A 15,578-nucleotide genomic window follows, 5' to 3' on the forward strand; every position below is an offset into this window, starting at 1 on the left:
CCCTCCCCCGCCAGAAGGTGATGCTTCCGACGGGAGCCGCCTTCCGGTGGTTTCAGTGACCGGCGGGACCCCAAAGCTGCCCTCTCCGTGCAATGTCACTGCTCGTGTGGTCTCCAGCAAGGGATTCGGGCGAAGACAAACGGATGCACCCGTCTTTAGAACCAAAAATATTCTCTCACAGATTTCATTCCTGTTTTTATATATATATTTTTTGTTGTCGTTTTAACATCTCCACGTCCCTAGTATAAAAAGAAAAAGAAAAAAATTTTAACTGCTTTTTCGGAAGAACAACAGCAAAAACAGAGGTAGAGACGAATCTATAAAGTACTGAGACTTCCTGGGCAAAGAATGGACAATCAGTTTCCTTCCTGTGTCGATGTCGATGTTGTCTGTGCAGGAGATGCAGTTTTTGTGTAGAGAATGTAAATTTTCTGTAACCTTTTGAAATCTAGTTACTAATAAGCACTACTGTAATTTAGCACAGTTTAACTCCACCCTCATTTAAACTTCCTTTGATTCTTTCCGACCATGAAATAGTGCATAGTTTGCCTGGAGAATCCACTCACATTTATAAAGAGAATGTTGATGGCTGCGTCGAAGCCCCTCTGTGTCCATCCACGCGTGCAGGGCCGCTGCCAGGAGCTCACAGGGGGAGGGAGCAGCCTGCCCCCCACCCCCACCCCGGCCGGTCCGGCCGCCTGCACTGCACTTGCGGTCCCCGGAACGGGATCCCCCACCCCGACAATGATGATTTTGCAAAAATGAAAATTCTGTTCCTTTATCCATTGAGATCTGGGGAGCCCGTGTCTCGATGTTTCCGATCCTGGCTACTTCCCTTAGAGAAAATAAGTCCTTTTTTTCTGGCCTTGCTGATGGCAACAGAAGAAAGGGCTTTTTTGCGTGGCCCCCGGCCAGTGGGTGTGGGTGCCCAGGGTGGGGGGGCCCCTGTGGCCTGGGCCCCCTTGCCCATGGCCAGCTTCCTGCTGATGAACATGCTGTTTGTATTGTTTTAGGAAACCAGGCTGTTTTGTGAATAAAACGAATGCATGTTTGTGTCACGAAGCACTGCTGGCTTCTTGCTCTCCTGTTTGGGGGCTGGCTTAGGGGCTATTGCTGGGCAGGGGATATGTGGAGCCGCCCTTGGGGAAGAAGAAGAACGGCCTGGGGACATTGAGAGCAGGGAATCTCTTGGGGAGTGAGGCCAATGGCTCCTGAAGGGGGTCGTGTGGGAACAGCTAGTCTGGCTGACATGGTGGAAGTATCCTGTACTGGAACGTTCTCGCCTGCCTAAGTATACCCTTTGCCTCAGAACCCAGACCTCCAGGGACCTCTGCTCACCCGGGGCCACCTTCTCTGTTGAGCTACCGTGTCAGGGCCCGGCCAGTGCAGGGCAGCTGGCATCTTGAGGTAGAACCCGAGCTGCCTGTTCAGGTTCTTGCTCGCTTGCTTGCAGGGATCCCTTGCTCCCCCACCACCGAGGTGATCCCCAGGGAGCAGGTCTAACCCAGATTTGTGGGGACCTGCCTGTGCGCAGAATGCACACAGAAATACCCCACATGCCCTGAGAGCTGCTAGACCGAAGCCAGAGGGTAGCTGTGGCTTTGGTTCTTGTGCAACCTTCCCTACCCCCAGAAGGTTGGTTGGTGCAAGCTCCTCTGCGACCTCAGAGGCCAGATGTCTGGGGAAATCACCACATAGCCACATGGTCTGGACCAAGGCGGCGTGAACAGGAAGGGGTGACAGCTGCTTGGCCCCACCCCTGCACATCACAGAGGCCGGCCTACAGGATGAGACCCATCATCCACTTGCCCGCCAGACTTTCTTCCCACCCAGCTGCTTTGAGCCTGGCTGCAATGGAGGCTAGACTTGAGGAAGGACTTCCTGACAGTGTTGGGGCCTCGCTTCAGGTGGGTGAGGGCTTTGGGGATGAGGGGCAGGGGCTGGGGGAAGATGGGCTGCCTCTGCTACTGTTCCTGGGGAGGAGAAAAAAAGCAACCCATATCAGGTGGGGGCTCTGACCCTCAGCCCCTTCCCGGTGTCACAAGCTCCCTTGGAGCACCAGGAGCTCAGCAGCCTGGCCTGGCACAGCGGGGGCAGGCGGGGGTGGTGGGAGGCAGCTTTCAACTCCAGCTCTGCCTGGGAAAAATTCCCTTTCATGTGGCTGCCTGTGATCTCTCCAGGCGGCTCTGCCGAAGGGGGGCGTCCAGTGGGGGGTAGGGGGAGGTGTTGCAGCCAGGGGCACCCTCAGCCCCTGCACAAGGCAGACTGCAGCCCCTCCAGATCCTTGAGTGGGCAGGGAGGGACCTCCTCAGGGGCATCAGGGTGGCAAGCCCGGCCGGCAGGGGGCACCCAGGCAGGAGGCCCCTGCCTGCCCCCACGCTGCTGCTGGCAGTACACAGGCTGCAGATGGCCTCGGCCAGCCCTCATTGGCATGCCTACAGGTGTGGGGTGGATGGCTCCAGTGCCAGCCCGGAGGGGGTTGCTGTGACTCAGCCAGCCTGTACCTTTTTAGTGTGCCAGCCCACAGCCCAGCTATGGCTCCTGGGCCTATCCCTCAACACAGAAGCCCTAAGCTTGAAGCCCCTCACCCCTTTCCATTTGGCCTCTCTACTCCGCTTGTGGAAATGGTAGGCCAGCCCCTCTGCCTGGAGGCAGTCCAGGTAGAGCAAGGGTGGAGATGGCTGTGGGCTGAACATGTGATGAGACCTCAGTTACCGCATCTGGGAAACGGGCACAATAATCATCCTCCATAAAGTTGCTGGAGGATGAAATGAGATCATTCTGGGGAGGGCCTGGTTCACCCTAAGCCTTTGGTCCAATGGCAAGCTGCTGTTACTATTTTAAAGCTGTTCACCTAAATCTCCCCAAGATGTCCCGCACCTTCTCCCCATGATGTGGGTCCTCCCTAAAGCCCTGGCCACCTCACCTTTCCCTCCCTTCCCCCTACGGTGGGCTAGCCCCGAGCGGGCTCCAGCCCTGTCCAGGCCCTGCTCCAGCATGTCTATCTCTAACCATTTCTGTCTGGCTCCCTGGCTCTGAATCTCTCTCTTGATGTTCTCTATCGATCTCTGAGTCTCTCCTGTGTCTCTGTGTCCTGTCATCCTTCCACATCTCTGAGTCTCTGCATCTCTCGCATCTCTGTGTCTCTCCCTGTATTCTGCACCTCTGTGTCTTCTGTTGCCAGCTCACCCCTGCTGCTCCCCTGCTGCTCTCCTGCTGACAGAGAAGTACTTAGAGGCAGGCTCCCTGTAGAGTTGTATGCCCAATTCCCCTCCCTCCGGGCGCCCTCCGTTCCCCTCTGCTACATTTGGGAGTCTGACCTCCTGGTGACCTGAGAGCTTCAGCCGAGGCTCTCCTTTCCCTCACCTGGATGGTAGGGGTGGTTAGGGGTACACACACAGAGCTGGAGACAAACCCAGCCTCCATGCAGCACTCTGTGTGTGTGTGTGTGGTGTGTGTGTGTGTGTGTGTGTGTGATATGAGAGACAGATTTCAAGGCCCTGACAACAATATGAGGCCTTGTGCAACAGTGTGGCTATGTGTGACAGGAAAATAGGTCTATGACTGTGTGGTAAGCTATGTGAGAGACCTCCTATGGCCCTAGGTTAATGTATGATGTCGGTAGCCACACTTTGGGATATTCTGTGACCTTGCACGTGTAAACCTATGATGCTATGCAATCCTGTAGCAGACTCAGTGTGAGGCCAGGTTGTATAACTGAATGTGTCACATTGGGCAACTCTGTGTGACATTAGAGATGCCACACAGATGTTGTATGGCACTCATGACCCCGTGAGAGACACTGGGTGCTTCTGTGTGGTTTGTGACATTGTGTCTATGTGACCATCATGAGTGTGGCCCTGAGACTGACACCAGGGATTCTGTGTGAGTGTATGAGGCCGGCTGATGACCATTCTGTGACCCTGTGACACCCCTCGCACAACCCTGGGTATGTGTTGGTGACATTGTGTGTCAGCATAACTCTGCAATCATCTCGGTGATACTGACACTATGTGCCATGTGTGGCTCTGTGTGCAGCTTTTCCTGGGTCTCTACCCTGACAGCATGCAACTCTAAGGACAGAGTGGGGTCCCTGGCAGTCCCCCTTAACCGCAGCCTGGTCCCAAGGCCCGGTCTGGGTGTGGGAGCTGGCGTGGGGGCAGCAGGCGCAGTTCCCACGGCTGCCACGGCCCCTCTCCCAGCCCTACCACCAGCTTCAGCTCCACAAAATATCCTGGCAACCCCAGCCTCTTTGTTCTCTGTGGCCGCCAAAGGCCTCTCCCCACCCCAGCCTGCCCAGCGCCTGCCAGGCGCCCCCTCCCCTCCAGAGCAGCAGGGCTCAGCCTGACCTGGTCCCTTAGTGCCTGGACACCCCCACCCACCCCGGGGCCCCTGTCTCCTGCCCTGAGCCTGACTCAGCGCTCCAGATGGGCCTTTGACCCTCTGCTCTGAGCTTGCTGTGGTCTTGTGGTATCAGAAGGAGGAAGCAGCACAGCTCTCGGAGTGTACCAGGTGTTTGTGGGCCAGGAGCGAGACTCTATGCATGGATACTTGCCTTTAGTCCAAGGCTAGCTGGAGGTTGCCTTCACCCTGGAGTGACTTCAGGTTGTTGCGGAAGTTCACTTCTTTGATTTCAGAAAATCATCGGGATCGGAATTATTACTATTTTACAGATGTAAAACTGAAGCCCAGAGGGAGTATGTGACATGCCCAAGTCACAGAGCAAGATGGTAGCAAGGGTCTGATTAGAAGCTCGGGCTTCTGGCCTCCACCCCTGGCACCAGGCTGCTTTGGGAAGACTGTCTGCTTCCATGAAAAGGAAAGGGGACCTGGGAGTCTGAACACATGGGTCCTCTTCACTTCTCGGTCACCGTGTGTGTGTGTGTGTGTGTGTGTGTGTGTGTGTGTGTGTGTGTGTGAGAGAGAGAGAGAGAGAGAGAGATTGAGAGAGCGAGAGAGATGGATGACCTTGGCCAACCACCCTTGCCTCTCAGTTTCCAGGAAAGAAGGCCAACATGACCAGGGATGCCGAGGTGGAGTGGGGCACCTGGCAGGGTGCTTTGCAGAGCAACAAGTTCCCCTCCCAGTGCCAAGACACACACCATCTCCAACAGAGACCCAGGGCTGTTGGCCAGGGGCCAGGTTCTGACTTGGGGCCTTAACCTCCATTCCCAGGCTTGACTCAGCCCTGTACAGTCACAAGGGAGGTGGTGATGACCACTTGGCCTGGCTGCAGTCAAGGGTGCCTAGGCCTGTCCTGATTGCAGCTGCAGCTCCCACTCCCTCCTAGATGCCAGAGATGTATGGATGGAGGTCATTGTGCAGCCCAGCCTGGCCTCCTACAGCCCATCCATGGCCCCATGCTGGCAGGCCATGCTGACAACAGCCAAGGTGGGGGAGGGACAGCCAGCCACCAGCACGTTAATAATATAGACCTTGGCCCCAGCACCCTGCAGGCAGGTAATGGGCACAGAGAGGCCCAGCTGCTCCCAAGGTCACACAGCCCTGCAGGGACTCCCATTCCCAGAGGTCTACCTCTTCCCTGAGGGCCCCTTAAAGGCTCTTCCTGCCACACAGCTTGGAGAATGGCTGGGGATGAAGGGGGGGGTGCTTCAGGATTGTCCCCTCGAGGCCCTGACCCAGCTGCCAGAGCGGACACTTTCATCTCTCTTCCCCTATCGACCTGCCATCCCTCAGAGGCATTAAATTCCTCTCCTGCCAGAGAACAAGGCCTGCCTCAGATTCCAGGCAGCAGGGCGTGAAAATGGGGCGGGCCCAGGACAGGAGAGTGCAGGTCCTCCAGGGCTCCAGGTCTGGGTGCAAAGTGCCTGGGCTGCGGTGGGGATTGGGGGGGCTCTGGTGGCCAGCTACCGGAGTCCTGATGTTCGATTGTTCGGATGCACATCTGTTTCCTGTTGCCTTCTCCCTTCTGACTCCTCTTCAGGTACTATGTCCATGGCCTCTCCCACCCCAGCAGGCCAAGCTTCGTGTCCCTGAGCCACCCCCATCACTGCATCGATGGCTCTGGGTAGCTTCGCCTGGCTTCAGGGCTGTGGCCAGCTGTTCAGCAGGGCTGGCATCAGCACCAGAAAAACCTCCTGTGGGTTGCATAAACACATTATCTCCTTTTTCTGGGCATTTTTTCCCCCTCTCGTGCATTTTCAACCCTAATGGAGTGCTGTTCACGGGTGGGGGAGACTTACTAGAAAGAGTCCCCTGGAGCCTTCATACTCTTTATCTCTACCCTTGGTTAGAGGTGCTAATGACAACTCTAGCCTCTCAAGGCATAGAGCTTGTGGCCCATGTGCCAGGCCTTGAGCAAGTCTGTTGAGTTTAGCAGCTCACTTAACCCTCCTGATCATCCGTGAGGAGGGCACTGATTAGTTACCCCATTTTGCAAATGAGAAAGTTGAGGTTCAGAGAGGCAGAAGGGGAGAGACACACAATGTCACACAGCTGGGTTCCTCCAGTTCCAGACACTGGCCCTTAAACACCTGGTTACACTTCAGGCCTTGGCTGGAAGGAGCCACCCACCCCCACCCCACATGCTCCTGTGATCATGCCCAGATGTGGGATTAGGGTCAAGCATTGCTTCCTTAAACTTTTCTGCACTTTATGACTCTTTGCTTTTTCACTCTTTTGTTGCAATAAATACATGTTGCTTTTCAAATCAGAAAACCCAGTCAAGTTCTTTAACCAAATGTTCTTAAGCCCAGAAATATTTGGAAACAGCCCTATGCAGAATGAGTGTGGGGGATGAGAGAGTAGCCCAGGATCACTGCCCCCTCCCCCAGAATGACAGGATTTGGGTATTGGGGGGCCTCTGCCTCCGTGGCGACTTCCCACCCGCCGCGCTCCCAGCTCCTCACCCAGCTCCGAGGCCTGCCCAGGGCACCGGCCGTGCCTAAATTGTGGCTCTGCTGCGGATCATCCACAGGCAGCCCGGGGCGAGTGACTGCGGGGTGAGGGCCAGGGCAGTGCCCGCCGTTGATAAGGCGACAGAGCCCTTGGGAGCCAGGACGCAGTGAAGCCATGGAAACGTGGCTGAGGTGTGAGGCTGGCTCAGCGCTTCCCTCGGGTGGCCGCCTCCTGGGCCTGGCAGAGGCCCAGCAAAACGGGCCCATCCACTCCTTGACGCCCCAAGGACCAGGCTGGGGCCGGAGGCTGGGCAAGCTTGATGTCGCCCCTGCCGTTCTCTCTGAGGCCCGGCTGGGATCAAGCCTCATGTCTGAGTAGGGAGGGCTGAGGACAGGCAGCGGTGCTCTGAGTCGTCTTCCCTGAAGTCCCCTGACCCCGTTCAAATCCCTCCCACCTTCTGCTGCCTGCTTCCTTTCCTATAAATATGTGTGCATTATTTACCTTAAGCATTTTGATAAATCATAATAGCAGAGACATCTGCTGTCAAAACTGTAAACTGCATTTGGGGCTCAGCTGGTGGCCGAGGGCTAGGGGCTGGGGGTTCAGGAGTTCTGATGGTCTGACAGGGATGACATGGATGTCCCCCACTCCTCACCCAGGGCAGGACCTTGGAGGGGCCTGAGGCCCCATCTTTTGGGACCCCTCCTCACCAGCTGCTGACCATGAAACCTTCCCAAGGAGGCTATCCACCCCCCATCTGTTTTCCCTCTTTCCTGCCTCCCTCTGCCTCAGAATTAATGCAGCCGTGATAGCAGCTGAGAAGTCCCCGGAGCTGAGATTAACTCCCGGGGCAGCACAGGCGGGGTTGACCATGGGAGGCTATGGAGTGAGGGGCTGATGTACAGTCCTCATGAGATTAATCGCCCTGCAGCCAGCTTCATCACGAGGGTGCCCATGCCCCTGACGCCGCCCCCATCCCTGGCAAGGGCACTGGGCTCTGGGTCAGGAGCCTGCCCTGCCTCCTGCACCCCTTCACCCCCCACCCCCACTCCGAGCCCCCAGTCTAACTGGTGGGAGGATTCTGGTTGCTGAGACTGAGACCCTCATTTTCTCCTACCTTCCTGGTGGCCATTGGGAACCCCAAGGACTAAGCAACAGTCCTATGGCCTCTTTCCAGTTAGGCCCAGCGGCCTGGGAAGGGGGAGCCTTTGACCCTTGCCTCCCTCCTGCTCTCCTGCTGGTTCCACCTGGAGGGGGGCGGATTGGGCTCAAAGAGGAGTGCCAGGGACCTGCCAGCTCTAGCCCAGCTCTAGCCTAATGGGCCTGCTGTCTGGCCTACCCCTCTATCCATACCAGGGGTCTGTGGAGATGGTGGAGACAGTGGATTGATTGGTCCTGGGCAGATACGGAGTAAGCCTGCTGGTTGATACAACACTGGGGTCAGGGACCTGGGCATTAGCCTTTCTCAGCCAGTCACCCACTTAAACATATTGGGGCCGCAGCTAGTGGGACTGAGAGGTTAGGCCTGGGAGGAAGTTCCCAGGGCAGGCAGGACCCAAGGGAGGCAGAGCTGTGGGTGAAGTCTGCCTGGACTCTGCAGGTCTGGCTGGAGGACCCTCCTCTGTGCACCCATGGCCCCAGGTGACCCCATCACAGCCCTGCTGGGACCATGCTGGGTGAACACCCTTGTTTGCTTGTTGGTCTTCCCAGCTAGAAGGTAAGCTCCAGTGGGGAAGAGCTTGTCCTGTTGGCACCTGCTAGGTGCTCAGAAATGCTGAATAACTGGATGGGTTGGGGGACAAGAGTTGGCTCAGTGTTAAAGGAGCTGGAAGAAGAAGCTGGTGATGGCTCTAAGCCTAAGGATCCCAACTGTGGTGCCAACAGGTGGGGGACGTCCAAGAGGGGACCCCAAGAGAAAAAAGGGCCTCCGGCTAGGGTTTTGTGACCTTCCCTAAGACGTTTCTTCTCCAGGTGTCAGTTTACGCATCAGCAAGTAACATCCCTTCCTAAAGATGCTGGAGGGTGGAATGAGAAATCCTGCATGCACCGGCCTTGTGAACTCTCCAGCCTTTTTTGTACCCTTTGGTGAGCAAGAGATCTGCGTGGACAGGAGGCATCAAGAAGGCTTCTTGGAGGAGTGTAAGTAAAACCTCGCCTGCAGGAGGCCCTACAGGAGGCAGCCCCAGGGACTGCAGAGTCAACCCCAAGCTCAGGATGAGAATATGTGTTTTGTCCAGGAGACAGTGGAAGCCAGTGATAGTTCTGGAATCTGGGCAGCCTTTGAAGGGTCTGGAGTGAAATCTTCAGCCAACCTGGGTATGTGAGGCCAATAAATGTCTGACCATCCCCTGCCCCTGCACCTGGGGTGGTGGGTCAGCAGGAGGCTGGGATCCCTGTCAGAGGTCTCATCCAAGGAAACTAAAACACACCCGTGTTAGAAAATTGGGGAGGGGGGCTAGGCTTGACAAGAAGTGATCTGTCAGTATTGGGGCCCTGACCACTCATTAGAGGATGAGGAATCCAAGCCAGGCTGGTTGGAGGGCTATAGAACCCTCTTACTTCCTGGAGATGGGGATAGGGGGACATCCGGACCCCACCTCTTATGCCCCAAACCTTGAGACAGCAGAGTGCTAGGCTAGGAGACAAGGGGCTAGGATTTCCATCCAAATCATACCCCTTAGCTGGCTTCATGATCACATGACCAAATGCTTAGCCAACCCTTTCTTTGCCTGGCTTCCCCGTCAGGGCAATGGAGTCCCTTCCCCCATCAATCAAAGTTCTAGGCCTTTCCTGGGGTGTTAGGCCTCAGGAGGGAGCTGTAATTTCAGGGTCCTTCGCTCCAGCCCCCTCCCCCATCGTTGTGCTAGGCCCCCTCCCTTCCTCTGCTCTGCCATCCACACCCCCCTCACCCCTGACCCTGTGGCCAGCAGCCTCTGCTGCTGTCATCCGTTGTCATGGGAACCTCGCAGCTCTGACCTGGCAGCGCAAGAGAAAGCTGGCCCGGAGCTCCTAGCAGGGGAAGCCAAGGGTAGCAGGGGGTGAGAGGGGGGTGCCTATCCTTGTCAGGTTGGCTGGGTTCTGATGCACCCCCACGGCAAGGCAGCATTGGAAAGATGACCTGGATCAGGGGGTGCAGGGTCCCAGGGCCTGACTGCTCCCACTCCCTGGGGTCTCTGCCCCTTTCGAGGCTACCCCCACCCCCCACCCCTACCCAAACCTGGCTCCAGGCTGGCGGTGGTAGGGAGGGGTGGCGGGGACCTTCCCATTTCCCTCACTGCTGATGGTTGTTCAGAGCCCTGAGCTCAGCTCATTCTTGAGGCTAAAAATACCAGGGAGGCGTCAGCAGCAGCTCCCCTGACACCCTGTCCGCTGCACCCCCACCCCACCCCCAGCAAAACACACACACACTCACACAAAGCCTGGTCCAGGTGCCAAGGTGCAGCTTAACTCACACAGCACAATGGTCCATGGAGTTAACTGAAGTCCTGCTCCTGTGTGAGACCCAGAACTGGGTTCCACTTCCACCTTTGACCTCAAGTTGCTGTGTGATCTTGGGGTAGTCTTTTGGCCTCTCCAGGTCTCGGTTTCCTTTTCTGTGTAATGAAGGGGCTACCAGGAAAAGAGGAGATGCTCAGGAATGGAGGAGAGTCTGCCCCCATCTCATTTAATAGTCCTGGCAGTTCCTGGAAGTATGCAGTGGGTTATAATCTCTTTTCTAGACAAGTATACAGAGGCTGGAGAAATAGGGTTGATCCAAGGGGTGCTAACTGGCCCTTTCTGTTCCAGGGGGTCCCTCTCTTGTCCTGCAGTGGCAAGCAGAGCTCTTGGAGTCCACAGGAATTTGGTGAAAAATACGTCTATGTCCCCACAGTAGGATTGGGGTTGGCTCTGTCAAATCTCACAAGAGTTCCCCCTTCTGTGAGCATGATCTGGACCAAGGAGGAGTTCACACTGCCCTCCACCCAGGCTCTGGGTGAGGCTTGAGTTGAGGATCTGTACTGCCCACCCAGGGTGTGCTCAAAGTTCAGGTGAATGTCTACATTGTCCATTTGCTCAGGGCCTGGCTAAGGCATGGAGGCACCATCCACTGCACCCCCATTTGAGTTCGACCAAGGCTGGGAGGAGGGTCCATGCCACCTCTCAGCCAGGGCTTGGCTGAGGCTAAGCTGAGGATCCCCAGTACCCACAAGGAGCTGGGTTCAAGATGAGTATCCACACCGCCCATTTTCCCTGGGCCTATGTCTTCTTCCATCAGCCTTGGGCTCAGACTCCATTTGGGATTTCAGCCTCTCTCTTCCCTCCTGGAAACCAGAGTTTTTTCTCATCTCCTCTGCTTTATTTCATTTTAAAAATTTTTAAAAGATTTTATTTATTTATTCATGAGAGATACAGAGAGAGAGGGAGAGAGGCAGAGACACAGGCAGAGGGAGAAGCAGGTTCCATGCAGGGAGCCCATGCGGTACTCGATCCCAGGTCTCCAGGATCACGCCCTGGGCTGAAGGCAGGCTCAACTGCTGAGCCACCCAGGTGTCCCATCTCCTCTGCTTTAAAGGAAGCCCAATGTCATCTGTGGACCTATGGGGGAAAGAAACATGGGTGCCCCTGCTATTTTCAGGATCTTCCTGGAACCCATGGGATCCACCATGAAGTCATAGCCACTGAGCACTGAGAAACCTGGGGAACCAAACTCAACTCTCAGGGAACCATAGGGGTCCACTGTTATGAAACCTGAGTCACTGAATCCTGCTCCTTCCCTCTCACCCTGTCACCCAACTCTACTGACATCCGGAGAATCATAGGGCACACTTCCCCATAGACCCAAGGTCTCAAAGTTTGGGGCTGGTGTCTGCAGGACCAGGGCATGGACTTTCAGAAGGGCCACTCAATCCCACAGTGCAGAGTAGGCTTTGAGTCATTCAGTCTAAGTTGGCAATGCCAGCTCTCTCCTTCAATGACTGTGTGACCTTTGGGCAGGACACTTCATCTTTCTGGGTCTCTTTGTCCATCTGCAGGACAGGCATTTTTATTTCCTTTTTTATCCCCCCTAAGAAAAAGTGAGAAGGGCACCTGGGTGGCTCAGTTGGTTAAGAGTCCTTCTCTTGATTTTGGCTCAGGTCATGATCTCAGCAGCATGAGATTGAGCTTTACTTTGGGCTCCAGGCTCAGTGTAGGGCTTGGGATTATCTATTTCTCTCTCCCTCTGCCCTTCCCCTACTCCCTCTCTCTATTTTTATTTTATTTAAGATTTTATTTATTTATTCATGAGAGACACACAGAGAGGGGCAGAGACACAGGCAGAGGGAGAAGCAGGCTCCATGCAGGGAGCCCGCCCGATGTGGGACTCAATCCTGGGACCCCAGGATCACGCCCTGGGCCAAAGGCAGAGGCTCAACTGCTGAGCCACCCAGGTGTCCCTCTCTCTCTCTCTCTTTTTTTTTTTTTAATGTATTTATTTCAGAGAAAGAGAGGCAGCATGAATGAGGGGAGGGGCGGAGGGAAAGGGAGAGGGAGAGAAACAATCCCAAGCAGGCTCCACACCCATTGCCCACCCTGATGCAAGGTTCGATATCAGGACTCTGAGATTATGACCTGAACCAAAATTAAGAGTCAGACGCTTAACAGACTGAGCCATGGAATGCCTGGGTGGCTCAGCGGATTGGGACGCCTGGGTGACTCAGCGGATTAGCGCCACCTTCAGCCCAGGGTGTGATCCTGGAGACCCGGGATCAAGTCCCACATCAGGCTCCCTGCATGGAGCCTGCTTCTCCCTCTGTGTATGTCTCTGACTCTCTCTCTGTGTCTCATGAATAAATGAATAAAAAAATCTAAAAAAAAAAAAAAAAAAAAAAAAAAAGACTGAGCCACCCAGGTGCCCCGAATAGCTATCTATAGTACCTATTCATAAGGTTTGCTGCAAGGATTAAATGAGATATTTCTGTAACCTGTCCAGCAGAGTAGAGCACTAAATAATCATTCTTTCTGGGGGCTAGAAGGGGAAATGCACACTCCGAAAAGTTTCCGGGACATTTGCTTATTAATTATTCCAGTGTCAAGAACTATGTTGGTTGCTAAGTTTCAGAGCTTAAGGCCCCAGCTAGGGTTCCCCACTCTGAACTAGGGGCCTCCAAAAGAGAAGTATTATCCACTAGTTTTGTGAATATATTCTCAGCCCATAAATGGATGCTTCTAAGTAAAACATCCATAAACTGCATCACATTGGTGGGGAAAATTAAATGTAAATTAGATAATTAAAAATGAAGCTGATGCCCGCTGCTTGACACTATTACCTCTTATTAAAAGTTATGAGAGATGGACTGGGAGAAGTGGGAGGTTGCTGGGAGGCATCTGATAGGGATGGGGCTGCAAGGGATTGCCTAACGGAGCCCTCTGGTCTTTGGCAGAGTCAGACCTAGGGGATGGTCCTGCATGGGCTCTGGAGAGCCCTGGGGGTGCTGGGACCAGAACCCGGGTGTGGGCATACATTCTACAGATTGTGGGTATCTGGGTCCATGCTTTCCCCTCGACAAGCCTCAATGTTTCCTCATCTGTGAAAGAAGGCTAACAGAGCCTACCTTCCATGGCTGAAGCAGGGGTGCTGTGAGGTAATATCTAGAGAGTACCTAGCCTGGAGCCTGGCACGTAGTAGATGTTCACTTAACAGTTGTGATTATGAGAATACCATCACTACCAGCACTGTGAGTGAGTCCCTCCCAGCAGCAGGCCCTGAGCTGAGGACTTTACAGGCAAAAGCTTCTACACAGGCCGCCCCTGTTAGCACATGGCTGGGAGGTACCAATATCCCTATTGTATTGGTTGAGGAAAGCAAGGCTTGGTCAGGGGAATAAGGGGTCACACATCCTAGGAAGCAAATGGCATTGCTTATTACTTAAAGGTCACAGAGGAATCTGAGGAACAGTGCTCTGCATACAGTGCTCTGCTTCCCAAACTTAACAGGTTACATCGACTCCTTTTTTGTGTGTGCACCTGCCCTGTACTCCTGGCCCTTTGCTGGGTGTGCGGCCAGAGGGGAGTCACTCTGGAGTGAGGAAGAGAGCCAGAGAGGCCACATCCCAAAGGAGTATCCTAACCAGAGCATGAGTCCAGAGAACACACAGGCCTGGGAAGGGGGTCTGAGGACTCCCCCAGAGGTGCAATCTGGTTCAGGATTCAAGAGGCTGGGAGAGACGGGAGGATGGGCAAAGCAGGTAACAGGACCAGCCCCAAGCCAAGGCTGGGAGGTGGAGAGGTGGCTGCCAGGCCTGTGGTGGGCTGTGGAGGGTGCACGACGAGGGGGTGGGAACACGGAGCGGGTGAGTCACCGCTTCTGAGCCAGGCAGGCGGCTGCCGCGGAGCGGGGGGCGCATTCCTGGCTGGCAGGGCGGCCGGCACTAATGTCTTTCCCACATGGCCCCGAATTCCCGGCTCTCGGCACGATCACACGGGCGGGACGCTCCCGCGGCCACCCCCGCCCCAGCTGCCTCCTTCCCACAGAGAGGGGAAGGGGGAGGGAGTGCGGCGACGGCTGGCGGAACCGGCCTCTCCCCAGGGGGCTGGGGCGGGGCCGGGCTGGCCTCCCGGGGCGGGGGGGGGGGGGGGCTGCGCCCACCGCGCACCCTGCACGCCGCGTGCCACGAATGGGGCGCTTTTGATCAAATAAGAGCAGGGCTGGGCCTGTGAAGCTGGGGAAGGAAGGAGGCGCGGGCCGACGGGCCGTGGCCCCCGCCCCCGCCACATCCCTGCTTCTCTGGCCCCCGCCCCGCGCAGGGCCCTCGGCGGAGAAAGAGCGTCGCTGCAGGGCGCCCGGGCCGCTGGGCGGCGGGACCGTCCCCAAGTCCGGCAGCCTCCAATTGGACGCCTTCTGCATCCTCCCCTCCTTCCTGAGCCTCTGGGCCCCGGCTGGGGTGGGGTACTATCTGAGGCTGCGGTGCATCCGGCGGGGACTGGAGCTGGGGTTCCTGAAACAGGCCACACCCAGGCCCTCATTCCGTGGGGGGGTAGGGGGGGACAGCCCTAGCTCAGACGGAGGGGACTGTGAGCCACTGCTCTCCCACGCAGTCCCTGTCGCTGGGCCAGGCCCCTGGGGGAAACTGAGTCTGCGAGGGTGGAGAGGCCCACCCAGAGCTCCCTGTCTGCTGGGGAAAGTTGGCGGTTGTCCCTCCCAGCTGGGCTCAGAGGCGCTAATGAGAGTTAAATGTGGGGTGTGAGTCACCTCTGGGTGGGGGTGGGGGGCTGGAACCACCCCCAGATGTGGATCCGGGGTGGAATGGAGGTTTGTCCAGACCATTCAGCCTTTCCCTCACTTCCCTGTGTTTTACCCCTCTACTCCTTGGCAGATGGGACATGGATTTCTGACCCAGTGCATCAGGACCTGTCACCTGGGCCAATCTCTCCCAGACCTTCGCTCACCTTAAGGAGTAGGATGGGGGCGGGGGTCAGGGACTACGGAACCACAAGGGAATTCCAAATCCCAGGATGGGGTCCAGGACCCCAGGACTTGGGGGTTAGACCAACACCCGGGATTATCTAGTGGCTGTGAGCCCTGGGGTATGGTGATGTACCTTGGGATGGGGTGGGCAAAGGGCCCAGGCCACCCGGAAGGATCCCTTCAACCCTCTACAGCCCATCTGGCCTCACTCAGACCACCAGGCTCTGACCACACAGGGTGCCTGTCCTCCCACCCACCAGCCCTGACCTCAGGCCAGCACAGGGACTACAGTCTG

General features: G+C 56.1%; 1 protein-coding gene across 4 annotated transcripts in view; it reads left to right on the forward strand.

The window, feature by feature from the left end:
- Positions 1-1,062, forward strand: part of CXXC5 (CXXC finger protein 5) — a 39,147-nt gene extending 38,085 nt beyond the window's left edge. For all 4 annotated transcript variants that reach the window (XM_072749770.1, XM_072749769.1, XM_072749767.1 and 1 more), the window contains exon 3: positions 15-1,062. In XM_072749770.1, coding sequence (XP_072605871.1) covers positions 15-59 — 45 coding nt within the window. In that variant the 3' untranslated portion in view covers positions 60-1,062. The remainder of the gene's footprint in view (positions 1-14) is intronic.
- The last annotated feature ends 14,516 nt before the right edge of the window (positions 1,063-15,578 follow it).

The sequence above is a fragment of the Vulpes vulpes genome, chromosome 2 (genome assembly GCF_048418805.1).
Source record: "Vulpes vulpes isolate BD-2025 chromosome 2, VulVul3, whole genome shotgun sequence".
NCBI classification, from domain to species: Eukaryota; Metazoa; Chordata; class Mammalia; order Carnivora; family Canidae; genus Vulpes; species Vulpes vulpes.